The 19,497-nt window shown below is 41.9% G+C and overlaps 1 protein-coding gene across 1 annotated transcript in view; it reads right to left on the bottom strand.

The window, feature by feature from the left end:
* Positions 1–848: 848 nt before the first annotated feature.
* Positions 849–19,497, bottom strand: part of RECK (reversion inducing cysteine rich protein with kazal motifs) — an 86,290-nt gene continuing 67,641 nt past the window's right edge. Inside the window, exons 13-21 of the mRNA XM_007968758.3 lie at positions 18,927–19,067; positions 16,663–16,851; positions 14,701–14,823; positions 12,491–12,662; positions 8,102–8,294; positions 6,313–6,523; positions 4,553–4,626; positions 3,604–3,759; positions 849–2,473 (exon numbers count right to left, since the gene is read on the bottom strand). Of these exons, the coding sequence (XP_007966949.2) occupies positions 2,252–2,473; positions 3,604–3,759; positions 4,553–4,626; positions 6,313–6,523; positions 8,102–8,294; positions 12,491–12,662; positions 14,701–14,823; positions 16,663–16,851; positions 18,927–19,067 (1,481 nt within the window). The 3' untranslated portion in view covers positions 849–2,251. The remainder of the gene's footprint in view (positions 2,474–3,603; positions 3,760–4,552; positions 4,627–6,312; positions 6,524–8,101; positions 8,295–12,490; positions 12,663–14,700; positions 14,824–16,662; positions 16,852–18,926; positions 19,068–19,497) is intronic.

Raw genomic sequence — 19,497 nt, 5'->3', positions numbered from 1 at the left:
ACCATGGGAAGACTGTACATCCCCACCCTTTGAGCTCTGGAGTGGCCATATGACTTGCTTTGGCCAGTAAAACGTAGGAAGAAATGACAGCATCACTTCTAAGCAGAGACTTCAGGGCCAGCTTGTGGTCCTCTATGTCTCTTTTCTCCCCTTTGTGAGGACACCGGAATGGGTCTGGAGTGAAGATAGCATCAGGCGTGGCAGCTGACCCACAATGGACATCTGAAGGGAACAAAATAGAAGCCTCTGTTGTAAGCCACTGAAGTTTTGGGACTTAGCCTAAGCTGTTTGGTACCATTTCTCTGGTCCCATCAGCAGCTCTCCACCTCCATGTTCCCATGGTCTCCCTGCCCCAAGTGTACCCTGGAACTGGAACATCAGGACCAGCACGGTGGGGAGAACTGCCTAGTATGCTCCTGGGTCTTGGAAGGCCTGAAGCTCTCTCTGTCCTGAAAGCTGAAACCTGGGGTCTTTGTATTTGACTCTGTGTCACTGCCTGCCCTCTGGTCTGACCAACTGTGTCCTAACTGGCCTGCTCTCCCAGGGCCCTTGGCTTGGGATAATAGCACTCTATTACTTTTTTTTCTTGTTTTTGAGATGGGGTCTCACTCTGTCTCAGGTATGAGACAAGTTGGTGTGCAGTGGTGCGATCTCGGCTCACTGCAACCTCCACCTCCCAGATTCAAGCAATTCTCCAGCCTCAGCCTCCCGAGTATATGGGACCACAGACATGTGCCACCACACCCGGCTAATTTCCATGACTTCTCATCCCAGAACAAAGGACACAGCTCACCTAAGAGTGATCAGTGGCTTCATTTTTGAATGTTGACATTGCTTAGAAGCATGCATGATCATATAAAAATTATTTTTATTAAAATAGAAAAGCTTTCCAGTATATTGCATTAAAGACATTTATACAGAAAAAAGGCAATTGCAACAGACATGCTACATCAGCACTGACATATTCTGAAAGCTTTAAGTGCCCACTTTTCAGCAACATTTGGGTATAATACGCATATCCCTATGTATTTCAGAGGGTACATATAATACTGAAAAAATACTTCATGTAAAATCTAAGTTCATGTGCATACACACAAGAAGTATTACATCAAATAGCTTATTTCAAACTGTGAAACACATTCAAAGTATTCAATTTCTTAGACAACATGCAGACATTTTAATACTCAGCTTGACACTTTTAAATATATAAACCATAATTATTTATACTTCTATATCAAAAAAGAAAGAAAGACAGAACACTTATCTACATTGTGCATATCACAAAAAGCAAATGTGTTTTCACGAACGGAAAGTACTGGGTTAACACACATGATTGTCATTTTACAAATATGGCTATTCACCTTCTTCATAATAAAATAGAAATATAATGTATTATTTACATGAACTACTCATTATTTCACTTTTTGGCAATTATATAAGTAGCAGCAATTGGTTTAAAGATTGATGTTTAAAAACTCTACATTTAACTCGGATGAATACCGATGAATATATATCTGGTTAATATAAAAATTGCATAATGCAAGATGCTTTGATACAATGTCACTTCTCCCTTTCACAAAAGTCATAGACACAAACCTGTGACCAGTGAGCCTGTCGCTTACAACACGTAATTATATGAGTGCCATTTAATCAGCTTGCTTTTGCATAAGACAGTAGTTGGGGTTCTGAATTAAATTTCTGTAATTTCATGCAAATTTGCCTGATAATTTACATAATAATTTCAAAGATGCTTTATCTATATTTCATATTCTCTAATGGCAGTGGCTCTTCACTGGGACCCCTAGCTTCTAGACAGAGTAGGTCATTATCTGTAAACAAAACAAACGTAATGGGAACCTTAATACTTCAAAAATAACTCTGAAATGAGGTTTGTGAACCTGATAGTAAAGTGAGTCGTCTTTGTAAAAAGTGGTCATCTCATTTTCCAGAGATAAATTTGCTTTTGAGTGGGGGCCCCATCTGATGAGGAAATGGAAATCATGCGGCAGTGGCCTACCAGGAAGACACGTTCTCTTTTCACTAGTATTTGGAACAACACATTTTAACATTTGTAAAAACAAAACAAAAATCCTACTGATATTGGTGAATTAAAAAAAAAAATACTGTGTGGTGAATAGAGGTGACATATGCCTTTCCTTGGCCACTATTCAACTACAAACCAGCAGTCCTGAATGTCTTTCTCAAGGCAGGAGAGTGAGGTGGAGGAGCATTCTGCACCTTCCGTGGGCAGTCAGTTATACGTCCAGAGCAAGTGCAAGGCAAGGCCCAGGCTGAGGGGAAGGAGGAAGGAGTGGTAAGAAGGCCTGGCCCTGACGCCAGCTGATGGCACACTGCTGGAGACCTGTACCTGGGAAATGATGAGGGCAGAGAGAGGGACATGGGACGCCAAAGTCGGACTGTCAGAGTTGATAAGGGACTCAATCTTCTCTGCTTCTTTATTGCAGGCTTCAATCTGTGAGGAGAAACAAGATTCTTTTAATATAAAACCACAGAACATTTTCAACGTCAAGCCAGACAAATTCCACATATATCCTAAAAGTAGCATGGCCTCAGATGGCATTTACTTTCTCTTTGTCCTTCTGTTCTTATCCTACGTAACATTTTATTATAGTTTTAGTTTATTACATAAATGTAGCAACATTAATGGAAATCAAACCAGAAAAGAAATAATTGGCCGTGTGTGGTGGCTTATGCCTGTAATCCTAGCACTTTGGGAGGCGAAGGTGGGAGGATAGCTTGAGCCTAGGAATTCGAGACCAGCCTGGGCAATGTAGCAAGACCCCATCTCAAAGAAAAGAAGAAAAAAGAAAAGAGAAAGACAAGAAATAACCCACAATGCCACTGCCCTAATCAATCAACTGTTTTCATTTTTCCACACCTGTTACTCACACCTCTTACCCACATTTAGACTTTATCCTTACATGGTTAATTAGGGTCACAGGAAATACAATTTTAATGTCCATTGAAACATGAAAAGGAAAACAATTGGACTAGATGAGTTTCTAGTGATTCACAGACTGCTTGCATTCATTCCCTTCCCTTGAGCCCTCACTGCCTTTGATGTTGAAACTTGGGTCTACATGAGTGGGGTTCTACATGTCTCTAGACTGATGAAGAAACAATGGAGCCCACAAGACCAGCTCTGATGGGATCTTCCTCCACAGTGGGCACACAGCTCTCAGGAGACTGGAGTCTATTCTGGCTTTATCACTGCATGACTTGCGCCAGTTACTGCCCTGGCTTGGGCCTCAGCTGCCTTGCCTGTACCATGGGTAGATTAGAGACAGTGATTTCTCGGACCCCGTCCAGCTGTGCACACTCCCAGTCGCAGTATCTTAATCCCTCTCCTACCCTGGTGCCTCTGCATCCCACTGTCAAATGTGCACCAGGTCTCAGCCACTGGCAAAGTGCTCAGTCCTTTAGAGACTGCCTTGCTTTTCTCCCTCCTGCCCCGTTGAACTTCCCAAATGCCTCCACTCCCTCACCCATGATCCTTCCTCGGTCCTAGTTTGTAACCACCCCCTCCTAGGTGCACCAAACTGGAAAGTGACAAGATGGCTTCACAACGTGTGCTGAACCCACCTGCAGAGCTTTTGGATAGTGATCGACAGGAACGATCAGGATCACAATTTCTGATTCAATGCTGAAGTATCCAAACACATCACACTGTGGGACAGACACGTGCATGCGGATTTTCTGAAGTATTTCCAGAACTGTTATTGGCTTTTTATTTGTTACCTGGAAAGAGAAAACATGCTATTACCTGAAAAAAAGAAGAATTCCTATGACTGCCTAAGCTCCCTTGCTTTGGGCTGCCAGCTGAGGAGGCTCTTTTGACCACACAGCCCTCAGCGGAAGGCCCAACCACAGCTTCGCTAGGCCAAATTCTGACTCTCTAGTCCACCACAATGGGGTTTTGCTTGACCGAGAAGCTCTGTAGTGAAGATAAATACTCTCACCAGAAACACTTTTTTTAAAAAGTGACTGTTCTGAGGTAGAGGTCACAGGGTTTTTAAAAATACAGGTGTAATCAAAATGGGGATAAATCTCTAGGTTGTGGCAAGTGTTGGGTGCAACACTTCTGGAGCCCTGTGATGGTGCAGAAAAGAGAAAGGGCAGAACTATGCAGGGAATGGGCATGGCTCCAGAAGGTCCCCTCAGGAGTCACGGGGACTGGTGTGAGGGGAGGCGACCTCAAAACCACCTGGGCACCCACCAGTCTCTGGCTACCTGGCTCTGCCTGCAGCCCCACCTATGCTTACTGTGCCAGCAGGGACCTTTTCTGAGAAAGGCTCAGGATGACTGTGATGTGCACAGCCAGGGTGTAGAGGGGAGGAACATGGGCTTGGGAGTCAGCCAGCCTGGGTGCAAACCCTCGTCCTACTGATTAAGGGCATATGGCCCTGGGAAAGTTGCTTTTCTGAAGATTAGTTTCTTTATCTATGAATGAGGACAACACATTCTACTCTCTAGGATTACTGAGAGGCTTAGCAGTAAGATTTCAATAGCATCTGCATATAAAGCCATTTACCTTGGCAATAGTATCCAGTTTTTCTTTGTCAAATAAAACTCTTAACATCCCAGCACATAATGGGCAACAAGCACCTGTATAACAGAAACCATTTTATGTGTGTTCAGAATTAGAAACAAATAGAATTGAAAATCCTTAGTGAAATGTCCAGCCCTTCATTTTGGGGAGGAGAGTTACAGTGTCCTTCCCAAAGACTGTACCTTTATATAAGTTCCTTGACCAACCTGGGGTCCTCTCATCTCTACATTTACCAAAATCCTTCCTCTACCCCTGCTTTTCATCCTTCACCACTCCTCGGAGTGAGAAGGTTGTGGTGCGGATAGCACAGAGAGAGCCGGCTTTTCAAGAGACCTGGGGACTGATCCTGCTCTACCTCAAAACTCACTATGTGATTCTGGGCAAATGCTTCTGCCGGGCCTTGCTTCCCTGTCTGCAAAACAAGGGAGTTGGTGTTTCAGGGGTTCCATGAGTGTTTGATTCAAATTTTATTTTATTTTATTTTTGAGACGGAGTCTTGCTCTGTCGCCCAGGCTGGAGTGCAGTGGTGCAATCTCGGCTCACTGCAAGCTCCGCCTCCTGGGTTCAAGGCATTCTCCTGCCTCAGCCTCTGGAGTAGCTGGGACTACAGGCGCCCGCCACCACACTCGGCTAATTTTTTTGCATTTTTAGTAGAGACGGGGTTTCACCATGTTAGCCAGGATGGTTTGAATCTCCTGACCTCGTGATCCGCCAGCCTCAGCCTCCCAAAGTGCTGGGACTACAGGCGTGAGCCACCACGCCCAGCCGATTCAAATTCAATTTTAAAAATTATTTTAAACTGTTAAAACCCATAACAGAATATGGCATAATCAAATATAATATTATGCCATATTTTAACACAACAGAGATTTAACCAATCCATTAGCAGCCTCTCTACCCTGGGTCCCTCCAATTCCCCTTCATTTCGTGTCATCGTACTTGCTGCCATCTGGTTTAGTGCGGATTTGCATGGCAACTTGTGTTTGGTCTGTCATCTCCCTCAGAACATGGTCTCCAGGAGGAAAAGGGCTTTTTCTTACTGCTGTGTCTCCAGTGCTGAGAGGAGCATCTGGCACATAGTGAAAGCTAAGTAAACATTTGATGAATTAACGGATGGAGGAATGAAGCTGTTAGACTCCAGATTAACCTGTTCTGTGCAGACTTGGAATAAAGTCTCTTCTGCTACTTCTGTTTGACTGAAGAGTGTGAGATTGTAAGGTAAGCTGTTTTAAAAAACATACTGCTAAAAGCAGTCTGTACGAAACGAAACTTTTCTGATTATATGCAACTAAAACAATTAAATTAGATGCTAAGGCCAATCTAAGACAACAACTGTCTTCTATTTCTCTCAATGTCAAAAGTTTGTGTTCATCAAAACTACTTTATTCATTAATTAGTAATTCATTATTCATTAATAAGTAAACTATGCATTTAATAACCCTAATTTTCATAATTGAATACTGCTTTATCTGTTTATATATTGGTGTTTGGTGTAAGATTTAGCTTGAGGCAAGGCTGCTGTATTGTTTTAAAATAGCAGGACACCAGATGATATCTAAGGCAAGCCCTAGTTTTTTAAGGTCAACCCAAAGTAGTGAGTATGATCAGCAGAAGAATCTCGTCAAGACTTTCTGAAAAACTTAAATGAACTAGTCAGCTCTCTTCTCAATGACTCACTCTCTGGAGGCAGATAAGCAAATCTTCCCAGTTCTCCCCTGTCCACCCCGATACTGCCAGCCTACCCGGTGGGATGATGGGTTTGCATCCAGCTGCCGAGAGCGAAGGACACTTGACAGAAGCACACTCAGCAACGGAGCTGTGCTCTGAGAGGACCCCGACGGCCTGGCAGTCCCCATAGTAATCGACCGCCACGCGATCCGAGTAGGCAGCACATACGCTGCTGTAGGTCTCACCATTGTGCCCACAAACGGGCTCGGTTGCTCTGCAAAAGGGCTGGGGCAAACAAATCACATTTAGCCTGGAAATGTCTATGGTGTACCTTTTCCAACCAAGAGTATACAGCATGCTTCCCTATTTTCAGGAAGGAAAAAAGACACAGGTATAAATTATGCGGACCTCTTAAGCTCCTGAAGTGGGCTAAATGCTGGGGTGGGGGTGGTGGGGTGGGGAGCAACATGGGTGTCTCCAGATGAACTCAAAGATTACTTTTCTCAGCCTCTCTGGGATCTGGGTGCTCATGTGAAATGATAAGAGATAAAAATCTTCTTTCCTGCCACCTCTCTCCGCTGTACCCAGACTTCTATTAGTATCCCAGAAGTGCCTCTTTGAAGACAACCAGATCAATCTTCATGCAAATGCAGAGGTCTTATCATTTCATGCTGGGTATGGGATAAGGAGAGGGAGGAGTAGAGGGAGCAGTGGGGTAGACAGACTCTGGAGCCAACAGGTAGGTCAGGAATAGATCAGAGAAAAATCACAGCCAGGAGGAGGGAACAAGTAGGAGGAGAAGACTGAGAATTTAGGGTAGACGGGATCAATGCAAACGGCACAGAGCTCTGAGAGAAAACAAGCATGTTTCAGGGAGACATTATGACGGAATTTTTCTAACCGTGAAGACCAGAGAATGTGAAGCAATCATCTCAAGTGTTAGTTGGTTGTGGGCAGGAGACGCTGGGCCCAAAGTGGGGCCCCAGGGAGAGGGGAAGCATAAAATCAGTGGTACATGTGAGAAACCTCAAAAGGAATTGTCCTTTTTTTTTTTTTTTTTTTTTAGACGGAGTCTTGCTCTGTTGCCCAGGCTGGAGTGCAATGGCATGATCTCGGCTCACTGCAACCTCTGCCTCCCGGGTTCAAGCAATTCTCCTGCCTCAGCCTCCTGAGTAGCTGGGATTACAGGCATGTGCCATCATGCCCAGATAATTTTTGTATTTTTAGTAGAGATGGCATTTCACCATGTTGGTCAAGCTGGTCTTGAACTCCTGACCTTGTGATCTGCCTGCCTCAGCCTCCCAAAGTGCTGGGATTACAGGCGTGAGCCACCGCACCCGGCCCAGTTTTTTTCCTTAAAACATGAATGCAGATTCCACAAACCTAAAAGACTGAGAGATAAGATGATGTAAAAAGACATTAAGTCTTAGAGAAAATTTCAATCACTTTTCAGTACCTTGGGAGGTGGGACCGATGTGGGAAGAGTGGGAAAACTTTTCTTGGTTTTTGACTCACATTCTTCCTGCTTTGTTTCTTAGTGAGGGCCCAGAGAACTATAAGAAGAATGATGTTGACCATGCCAGGGGTGTGAAACTTTTAAGTTCTTTTCCTAGGAGTGGGCTGCAAGAAGCCATTCTCTGTTCTTGATTGTACACCAGTTGTGCAAAGGTACACACACTAGCAAGAGAGCTTCCGGAGTTAGGAGAAGGAGCCAGTCTTCCTTTTTAGTGGAGGACTGGGTGCTATAGATTTGACAAGATTCACAGAAGACTCTCAGCTGGTCTTACTGTTGATTCATCTGTCAAAGATCATAAACCAATTTTATCCCTAGTGTACTTTGTTTTGTCAGCCAAAGCACTGTACCTGGCAGGGGCCTTTGTAAGAGAGGCTTTTTCCTCTTTGGTATAAAGTGCAGAGATTGTTGTGCTCCATGTGGTCTGTGTCACAAACAGGATCTTGGATCTGGTCACACGCGAGCTGTCTTGGTACACACTCATATTGGCTACATCCAAATTTATCAAAAGTCGTCAGGCAGACCTGTGGTTTGGGTATGCACCTGAAAAAGATGAATGCTGCACCATGAACCAATGTAGGGAGGGACTGTGGTGGGGCTAGCAAAGCACTAGATGAGGCATAGGAGGCTGAAGAGAGAGCAAGACATGAATTGGGGCAGTCCTATCTCCAAAGAGCACATGTAAGTGGGAGAGTCAAGCCTGTATAAAAAGTAGGCTAAAAGGTAGAAAAGATGTGCACGAAGCTCGCGGGGATGAGTCATTCTCGTCTGGGGAGCCTGAAGAAAGCATGGGGAGGAGGCAGTGTTCTAGCTGGAGCCTGGGGGGTGAAGGGGGCAGCACAGGCTTGCCAGGCTGAGACAGCAGCCATAAACACAGGTGTGATGCTCAAGGAATGTGGTGCTGGAGAAATGGCAGGTGACCCAGAGGGCAGGAGCCAAGGAGGCACAGACAGACCTATAGCAGAAGGGCCATGATATGAGGCCAACAGACAGGCTAGAGCCTGAGGCTGGAGGTCTTGCATTCAATAACAAATGAAACACTTCCAGGGACTTAACTTCCCGTTTGGCTAATATGAGTCAATCTTAAGAAAAGACCTCACTCTATGTCCTAAAATAATTCAGGTTTTTGTGCCTACAAGACTGAGGAGCTGATACTGGCTGGTTGCAAATGACTGAGAGAATGCCACCATGAAGCTGGTCTTTCCTAGTAAGATGAGGACCTTGCTTCATTCTCAATTCCTGAGCTCCTTCAGAGGGGCTAGGGATGGTGACTCTTTTCTTCTTTAGGCTTTTTTCTGCTTTCCTAATTTTTATAAAGGGTTTACATAACTTTCTATAAGAAGATAAGACCCATGAAAATGTTTAGCTTTCACTGGGTATTTTAAATACTAAGATATATAAATATTAGTTTATAAAATAAAAGAGGAAGCATACAATAGCTAGTGTTATTTTAATTTCAAAGGAAATGATTTATACTCTTTTTAGGGCTAACCTCCTGCACCAAAATCACTACCACCACCACTATGCATGAAATGGTTTGAAATTACAATGCACTTAGTCATGGTTTTATGGAAATTTAAAATATTTGAAGAGAAATAATGGAAAATAATATTTAGAACTTCATTACCTATTAATATGCAAGGGATGAGAAACAGGACTATCAGGGGAAATTTGGTAATTTTGAGAGAAAAAGCTTGATCAATTTGAGTATATGGAAATAAGAGGATCATAAAAAAAGGTTGAGAATCTGGGGGCAAATAAAAGTAAACGTGAGCAGTACAGAGACTTGATCTGTCTCGCTTGTTGCTATGTCCTAATATTTAGAAAAATGCCTGGAACATCAGTAGATGCTTGATGGGTGAATACAATTCTTTCTTTTTTTAACTATTATTATTATTATTATTTGAGACAGAGTCTTGCTCTGTCACCCGGGCTGGAGGGCAGTGGCATGATCTCAGCTCACTGCAACCTCTGCCTCCCAGGTTCAAGTGATTCTCCTGCCTCAGCCTCCTGAGTAGCCAGAATTACAGGTGTGTGCCACCATGTCTGGCTAATTTTTGTATTTTTAGTAGAGATGGTGCTTCACCATGTTGGTCAGGCTGGTCTTGAACTTTTGGCCTCAAGTGATCCACCCACCTCTGCCTCCCAGAGTGCTGGGATTACAGGCGTGAGCCACTGTGCCCAGCCACAATTAATTATTTTTTGAACAGATAAATACGAGGCCATGGTGAAACTTAAAAAGTACAAAATGGTACACAGTGAAAAATAGGCCTCCCTTCTACTCTTGTGTCCCAGACACCTAGTTCCCCTTCCTAGAGGAACCACTATTACCAATTTCTTTCTTTTAGTGTTTTTTTTTTTTTGAAATGGAGTCTTGCTCTGTCACCCAGGCTGGAGTACAGTGGCACCATCTTGGCTTGCTGCAGCTGCTGTCTCCTGGGTTCAAGCGATTCTACTGCCTCAGCCTCCTGAGTAGCTGGGACTACAGGGGGGAGCCACCATGTCCAGCTAATTTTTGGTAGAGACAGGGTTTCACCATGTTGCCCGGGCTGGTCTCGAACTCCTGAGCTCAAGTGATCTGCCTGCCTCGGCTTCCCAAAGTGCTGGGATTTCAGGTGTGAGCTATCACTTTCTTATTTATCCTTACAGATATATCTCATGTAAGGATAAGCATTTATATGTGCTGATCCAAAGGGTATGTGCATTTAAAACTGCAAATTTGCCCAAACTACCCTCCACAGAGGATGTAGCAATCCTCCTCCAGCTCCCTCTTGTATGAAAACAGCTATTTCCCTATATTATGTTACTAAACTTTAGCTTTGCCAGTCTGACAGATGAAAAGTGGTATACAATTGTAGTTTTAATTTAATTTACATTTCTCTTAATATGAGGAGGGTTAAGCATTGTGGCAGATTGTCTAGATGTTTATCAAATTCACTTCACTTTCTTCCTGGGTATGTATCTAAATTATATCTCCCAGTCTCCCTGGAATTCATTATGGCCAACAGACTGAGTTCTAGACAATGGAATGTGGCTGGAAGTAGTGATGAATGTTACTTTTACATGTGGCCTATTAAAGCTTCTTAAGAGCAATCCCCACTATCCCCCTTCTCTTATCTGCTGCCCAAATGCAGAAGACCCAGAAGAGGACTGTGAGGCTGTAGGAGAAGACAGAGTCACCATGTGGAAGGATCCCATGTCTCTGAATGATCACACGGAAAGCCACCTGCTGAATAAACAAATAGGCTTTATGTAATTATCTACTCTGTGAAATTATTGGTATTTGGAATTTGTATACAGTTGCTAGAATTACTTACCCTAACAAATAAAAGTACCTTTTCAAATGTTTAAGAACCATTTGGATTTCTTTTTTTATGTTTATGTCCTTGGTCCATTTTTCTATTAGGTTATTGATCTCTGTCCATTTTGATATTAGGTTGATCTTTCTCAAATTGATTTGCAGGGGCTCTTTATATTACAAGGACATCAGCGCTTTCTCTGCGATATTCCTTCCAGTGTGTCATTTGTCTGTTACCATGCAGAAAATTTTGAGGTTCATGTAACTAATTTTTCAATCTTGTATATACTCAGGAAGGCCTTCCCACTTTGACATTTATTTTTATTGTTTTATTATAAAAGCAGGACAACCTTATTCAGAAAGGCTAGCCAATGCAGAAAACAATGAACAAATATTAAAACAGTCCTCAATTCTACCTCCCAACACAACCTGTATTATTCTTTCAGCTTATTTCCTATGTGTTGCATCCTATCTTCTTTCCATAGAAACTTTCTTGGATTAGTTTCATTGTATAAACTTTGGCAGATGGATGACTAATTCTTTGCCATTTCTTTTAACACATGAGAAAATCTCCCCCTCCCTCCATATTACACCAGGGTTTTCAGGATGGAGAAGCAGCAATTGCTTAGGAAAGCACTGTGGCATTGGAATGTGTACTGTTCAGGTCATTCAGGTAAGCCAGTAAACACTCTGCTTCCAGAAGGCTGTAACCTAAGGGTCAGCAAGACTCCTGCCCTGGTGGCTGCCACATGCAGAAATCCATCATTAAGGCTGAGGCAACTGTCTTCTGAGCTCAAGTGAGGAAACAGTAGAGAAAGGAGCTCAAAACAAATACTTTCAAATAGTAGTGAAGTTGCATTTCCAGAGATTTCTCATGTCCAACTTCTAAAACGGATACATATAACTAGAAGAAAATTTCCCTTAACTATCAGGTGACAGCTACTAATAAAAATACACCCTTTCCTCTCATCTCTTCTGCTACCTCTCCTTATGCTACATTTTCTGTTTCAGTCCTACAGAACTGCTTTAGTGCCCAACAGACACCATGCTATGGAGATAACATGGAGATAACAATGTTATGGAGATAACATTTCCAGCAGCCACGACTCTTGTTAGTCTGCCTTCACCACCACCACCTTTTCTCTACTGCAAACCTTGCCTGCAATCTCTTACTCATCTTTCTAGATTCAGCTAGGTATCACAATCTCTAGAGGCTCCCCCAGAGCCTTGCCCAGGCTGCATTAACTGCCCTACTTCTGGGCTCCCAAGAGCAGCACCTTATCAAGCAGCTTTACATGGCTCTCTTTCCCTCCAGACTCCAAACTCTTCAGGGCAGAGATGATTTCTTAATTTACCTTTGGGTTTTCACTGTCTGGTATATGGTAGATGCTTTGTAAGTACTAGCCTTCAGTTGAATAAAATAAGAAGCCATTTGACTTACCTTTGGTTTTTTTGGCAGGGATTAGGATTACATGGATCCTTTGACATGCATGATCCAAACTCAAACTGATGGTCTTGGAGGCCCACACAGCGAGCAATGCAGGCACTGGGGTAAGTGCGCCCATTCTGCCCACATACGGGGACAAACTGATCTGCACAGTTACAGGGCAGACCTGAGGAGAGGAAACAGCCTCAAAAATATGTATGTGTATATTTCCCCTCCCCTTAGATGTTCCCCTCCCCTTGTATTTCCTTGTTAAGGCAAATCATGAGCAATCATGTGAAGGCCTCATGTTAAAATAGAATTGTAAATTAAGTCAGGAAAAACCTCTCGTATCTCTGACAGTGTTTTTAAAGGCAGCAATGCTCTGAATAGCTTGTCTGCAAGATGGCTTTCCTTTGTCCTTTTTATTGCCAGCTAGTTGAGGGCTTCTAGACCTTGATCCCAGATAGAGACCCCTATTAACAAGGCTAGAGGTAGGGAAAGTAAAGACTGTTTCTCCCGATTTGGCATATGAAATCTAGAATTTAGATGTTTGAAGTCTGGTGTGGGTATTTCTTGAATGTTAAAGGCTCATACCAAGCATAAGAAAGAGTGGGCTGGGCACAGTGGCTCACACCTGTAATCCCAGCACTTTGGGAGGCTGAGGTGGGTGGATCACCTGAGGTGGGGAGTTTGAGACCAGCCTGACCAACATGGAGAAATGCTGTCTCTACTAAAAATACAAAATTAGAACGGTGTGGTGGTGCATGCCTGTAATTCTAGCTACTTGGGAGGCTGAGGCAGGAGAATCACTTGAACTGAGGAGGTGGAGGTTGCAGTGAGCCGAGATCACGCCATTGCACTCCAGCCTGGGCAACAAGAGGAAAGTTCCTTCTCAGAAAAAAAAAGAAAGAAAGAGTGAAGGTTGTATGTTCCTTCCACTCTCATGTCCAAGATGGTAACTTAGAAAATTATTGTAATTTTAAGACTTACAAATTGTTATGAACATCTTTCTCTGAGTCATATTTGGAGTGGGACACTGGGTCCCAAGAAATGTGGCACAGTTATGGGTCAGTAAAATTTCCTTAGTCTGTTAGCTCAACAGTCATTGACTTAATTTATCCCAGGACACCATGGGCCACACACTATAGGAAACAGGGGTCTTGCTAGTTGTAAAGCTCAACTTCTAAAAACATTTAGACATTAACAAAAAAATAAAAAAAGTCTTCCTTGTAAATCCTTTGCTTATTGTTTATCCCCATATCCCTCTATGGTTTCTCTAAGCAGAATGAATAGTCCTCGCTTGAGCAGGGCAAAGGTTAATAATAAAGGATGATGATGATAAAGCAGTGAAGGCTGGGGTAGAGTTCGTCCTACCTCTAATTCCTTACCAGTCTGCCATTCACTTCTTATTTCTGATCCCCTTTTTATTTCCAATGGACTGGAAGTACAAGGTTGGTAAATCCTTACTCTCCTCTCCTCCACTTCTCCTCCACCCAGCCCCTACCCCTCTCCGCATGTAATACTAATTCTGGGGAAAGAATAATCAAGTTGCCACTGCAGCAGCATGAAATGGGGGCAAGGGCAACTACCTAGTAACTTTTAACCCACAACCAAAGGTATTTTAGATCTAGGAAAAAGCAGATATCAAGATAAACCAGCAGACTGTGCTGTTGCTATTGGCAACAATAGCTTCACAAGAGGAAAGCATCCCATCTCACTAGCCTTTTCACTTCCTTATGTTGGTGTAAGAATAATAAGAGCAGCAAAGCATAGGAAAGTCAAGAAAGTAATATTCTGGGATATTATTGTTTGTGGGAGTCTAGAGGAAGAAGTAAGCTAAGGTAGGCTGAGGAAGAAGGTGCTAAGAAACAAACTGAGAACATGCATGGACATTTTAGATCATAGCGGTAGGGGTAAATGGGGTATTTTATCAGGTAGAAAAGTTCAGTTTAATTAAACCCATTCCAATCACTGGCTCTGTTCTTTTTGACTCATGAAATTCCAGAACATTAGTGCCAAGGGCCCTAAGATACCATTTAGTATAATACCTTCAATTCATAGAGGAAGAAACCAAGATCCAGGGAGGAAATGCATCTTGCCCTTAGATTCTGTATTGATTTTATTGTGTACACTTGCAGTTAAGACTGGAGAAGCTGCCTTGAAGGGAAAAATGTGTGCAAAGAAATGATGGCCCCTGAGGACAGACTCTGGGCGATCAAGGTCACCTGTGAAGGTACGACGGTCATCTTCTGAACTGTGCTCACTGAGGCAAAGGCGGGTAGAACACACCAAATTGCCAGCAAAACAAGAACAGACATTGCAGTCAATACTAAAGGATGTTCCATGACCTGACAGAAAGAGAAAGAAAATGTTGATCTATATCACGCACTGAGAAATAGAGCACATATTACAATTTTAATAGTTCAACAAGTTTTAAAATGGAAATCCCTTTTTTTATTTTTATTTTTTGAGACAGGGTCTCATTCTATAGCTCAGGCTGGAGTGCACTGGCGTGATCCCAGCTCACTGCAACCTCTGCTTCCCAGACTCAGGTGATCCTCCCACCTCAGCTTCCCAAGTAGCTGGGACTATAGGTGTACACCACCACATCTGGATATTTTTTGTATTTTTTGTAGAGACAGGGTTTCACTATGTTGTCCAGGCTGGTCTTGAGTGCCTAGGTTCATGCCATCTGCTTGCCCCGGCCTACCAAAGTTCTGGGATAACAAGCCTGAGCCACTGTGCCCAGCCAAACATTCTTGAAAGATGACTTCTGAATGTACCAACTAGAGTAAAATCTGTGGTATTTATATTTTCATACTTGCCTCCTAGTGTATTTCTCCAAGCCCCTGAAGTGCTGGTCTTACCAGGCTGCTCCCTATCCTCTAAGAATATTTCTGGCTGCCCCTTCTGCTTTGAAAGCTTGTATCTTCAGGGCCAGACCTGATGCCATCTTTGGATCAAAGACTCTTCTGATGCCCTAGCAGGAATGCCCAGCTCCCAGAAGAGCACTTGGTCTGCAACTTTTTTTGGCTCAAATTCTCTCATCTTAACCCGTAAAGCATGATCTCATCCCTCATCCCGGTTTCAGCTCCATAAGGCACTAGTATGCTCGTTTATACGGAATAGGTATTTAGTCAGTGAAATGTTACAGAAGGAATGAATCTGTCCTGATATTTTCTGTTATACAAAGTACCTACCTTTACAGTTTAGTCGAGCAGAATATGGATTAAGAGATAAATACCTGACTTGGTCTAAGGCAGAAATTTGAGAGCTAATTTTAGCCAAGAGCACTCTTCTTTTTAATCAAATCTCACACAGCAGAGTAAACTAAATAGCATATAAAAGCTGAACTACTATGGTTGAAGGGGTAGGGGATGGGAGTAGAAATGGGGTAGCAGAGTAAGCTTGTGGGGAGGGAACAGATCCTCAAAAGTGGTGTTTTCTCACAATTGTTTGAAATCATATATTGACACGAACAGCTGTTGGGGCTACAAGCAAAAGATGGTTAAGGAAGCAGAGGAGTCTAAGATTTTTAGAGAAGGTGGTCAAAGTACTTTTTAATGTACTTTTTTCCCAAAAGGAAAGGGGGTCAAAGTACTTTTTAATGTACTTTTTTCCCAAACTCGTAACAGTGTAGTGCCTGTACCCACTTGCTTTCCATGATGTCAAAATCTGAGTTTCACTTCTGGTGAAGTGAGGGTGGGCTAGGGTATGCCTGAGGAAAGGGTTGGGGGAAGATTACCTGTGTCCTTTCCTGTGAAGGGTAAGGGATCTGGAGTCAACTAGACCTGGAGTAGAATCCAGCTTTGGTCATTTACTAGCTGGGTGACCTCTTTAAGCATCAGTTTCCTCATCTATGCAGTAAGGGTAATACAGGTATTATTGCCTATATCAAAGTATAACTTGGAGGATTTAATGAGATAATATAAGGCAAGACTTAGCTTTGTGTTTAGCACATGATTAGAATTCAATAAATATTAATTATTATTAGCCATTAGCCCCTTCTTGAAAAGACTTCTAAAGACTTCCTTAGAAGTCCTAGTGCTCTGTATAGTTTGAAAAATACTGCCCCGGAGTATCTGATATGCAGACCTTACTCTTTGGTCAGAATCTATCCAATATTCTTCCTACAAAGTAAAAATAACTAATCTCATATTAAAAACAAAACAGAGCTTAAGACTCACTTTTTCTTTTTCCTCCAACAATACAAGACTTCTGGAGGTCTATACAGTGCATTTCCATACAGTTTTCTAAGAGTCCACTTTGTCCACATGAACAGATTTTATAACAACCAACTTCCCCTGCAGATGATGGCACCTGGATTAGTGTCCCTTGACGGACAATGAAATCAGAAGCTTCTCCCAGTTTGCAACCTGTACAAACAAAAATGAGCTGAGAGAGATGGTACTGTTTTATGACATTGTTTTATAACATTAGATATACACTTGACAAAAGTCTTATAGGTACTAAATCACTATTAAAGATTATGTAATAGAACTTTCATCAAATTAAGGAATTGCTTTGGTTCATTGTCCAAAAGCATACCTCTCAAATGAAAATTCCATATTCTGGAGGATGGTGGTGATTACAGATCTGTACCCCAAAGTTACCTATCATTCAGAATAAAAGTGCTATAAGATATGTAACTTTTTACTTTTGGGGGCTAGTAAAAAATATTTTAAAATCACAGATATTTTAAAAAATGGAATAGGGAAACTAACAGTATATATATATATATATATTTTTTTTTGATATGGAGTCTTGCTCTGTTGCCCAGGCTGGAGTGCAGTGGCACGATCTTGGCTCAGTGCAACTTCTGCCTCTCGGGTTCAAGTGATTCTTCTGCCTCAGCCTCCTGAGCAGCTGGGAATACAGGCATGCACCACCACACCCGGCTAATTTTTGTACCTGAATAATTTTTGTATTTGTAGTAGAGACAGGGTTACACCATACTGGCCAGCCTGGTCTCAAACTCCTGACCTCATGATCCTCCTACCTCAGCCTCCCAAAGTGCTGGGATTACAGGCGTGAGCCACCGCACCTGGCCAGTATTTTTACAATAATATTGTTCAGAAAAACTTTTAGTGATGGAAAATAAGTACACCTTAAATTCAAGGAAAAACTGAATATTTGGGTGGGCTTATGGAAAGCCCATTTTCTATCTTATTATATGATGGGTTTTCTGAGTTTAATGAAACAAGAGAATGCACAGTGCCCCGCCCCTGAATTGAATTCTATATTTAAATAATATGAAATACAGATGTTACCATTTTAAGTAACTATATCTTATTTTCTTGCCAAAGAAAATACTGATCAACTTATAATGTAAGGGTAAATGGACAGAAAATACTATCTTGAAATTTAAAACCGTCCAACATTTCCAATTTTGACAAGATTTATTATGACTCTATAGCCGATATATTACAGTATTACATATATATTATAGATAATCCTTTGAGACATCATACTTATTTCTTCTTTTGCTTTATTTTACTTTAAAAATATTTTAAGGCCGGGTGCGGTGGCTCATGCCTGTAACCCCAGCACTTTGGGATGCTGAGGTGGGTAGATCACCCGAGGTCAGGAGTTCGAAACCAGCCTGGACAACATGGTGAAACCTCGTCTCTACTAAAAATGCAAAAATTAGCTGGGCATGGTGGTGGGTGCCTGTAATCCCAGCTACTTGGGAGGCTGAGGCAGGAGAATTGCTTCAGTTCAGGAGGTGGAGGTTGCAGTGAGCCGAGATAGCGCCATTACACTCTAGCCTGGGTAACAAGAGTGAAACTCTGTCTCAAAAAAAAAAAAAAAACTTAAAAAAAAATCTTGATTCTAACATGATAAAGAAACATTCTCAATTGGGAAATAGATAAAAAGAAGCAAAATGTTGCAACAACTATATTCTAAAGGGATTGACAGAAAGATAAAGACTATCAAAATTCCATGGGATAAAAATCCTTCAGCCTTAAAGTTATAAACATTTCAACATAACATTAATCTTTATGGAGATAGCTATACATTCTATTGAATATGCTATTTCTCTATATACTAAAACAAAGAAAAGAAAAAACATCAACAACATAGAGTATATTTTTTCAAACATTACCACATAGAAGAGAAAGTACAAAAAGCTGGTCTGAGCTTCTTTTCTTTCATAGTCTAGAACCCTGCAACTCATTATAAGAGTGAAGTTTTAGACTGTTATTATTAGTTTACAATTTAAATAACAACTGAAAATTACAAGTGTCTTTTTCTGCTTACATCAATGATGTTTAATGAGAAAATCTCAAACATTATAGAAAAACATAGAACATGAAGTCCCTTATAATCTCACTCCAAAGATAACCCCTATATTACAGAAGGAGCAGGATTGAAAAAAAGGAAGATAGCTCCTATAAAAAAACACTAGCAGCACCTATCCATCCTCTTCTCACACCCACCTACCTCTTACCTTGAACACAAGAGTATGGAAGACAGGGATCTCCAGATGGACATCCTTTTCGGTTTACTTCACAGAGCTCATTGGCAGGGCAAGGATTTGGGTTACAGGGATGAGTTACTTCTTCTACAATGTTACCTAAAGTACTTGGCCCTGAAAAAACCAAAACAGATTAGTTTAACCAACGTAAAAGAGTAAGAGAGAATTGTAAATTATCTGAATTAATTATGGCTGGAATAAATGAAGAGCTCATGAACATAAAGGCCTGATTCTACCAAGCTCTTAAAACACCGAGATTCTTTCATTTGTGAAATGATAAATTTAGCATAAACATACGTTCATTCATTTTTTAAAAAATTTATTGGGATCTACAATATTCCAGGCAAGGTTCTAGGTGCTGGAGATACTGTGATGAACAAAATAGACAAGTCTCTAACATAGAGTTTACATGTAGTAGAGAAACAGACAATAAATATACTATGTATGAGCCAGGCACAGTGGCTCACGCCTGTAATCCCAGCACTTTGGGGGCTGAGGCGGGCGGATAACCGGAGGACAGGAGTTTGAGACCAGCCTGGCCAAC

The sequence above is a fragment of the Chlorocebus sabaeus genome, chromosome 12 (assembly GCF_047675955.1).
Source record: "Chlorocebus sabaeus isolate Y175 chromosome 12, mChlSab1.0.hap1, whole genome shotgun sequence".
In the NCBI taxonomy this organism is placed as follows: domain Eukaryota; kingdom Metazoa; phylum Chordata; class Mammalia; order Primates; family Cercopithecidae; genus Chlorocebus; species Chlorocebus sabaeus.
This window is presented reverse-complemented; position numbering and strand designations above follow the sequence as displayed.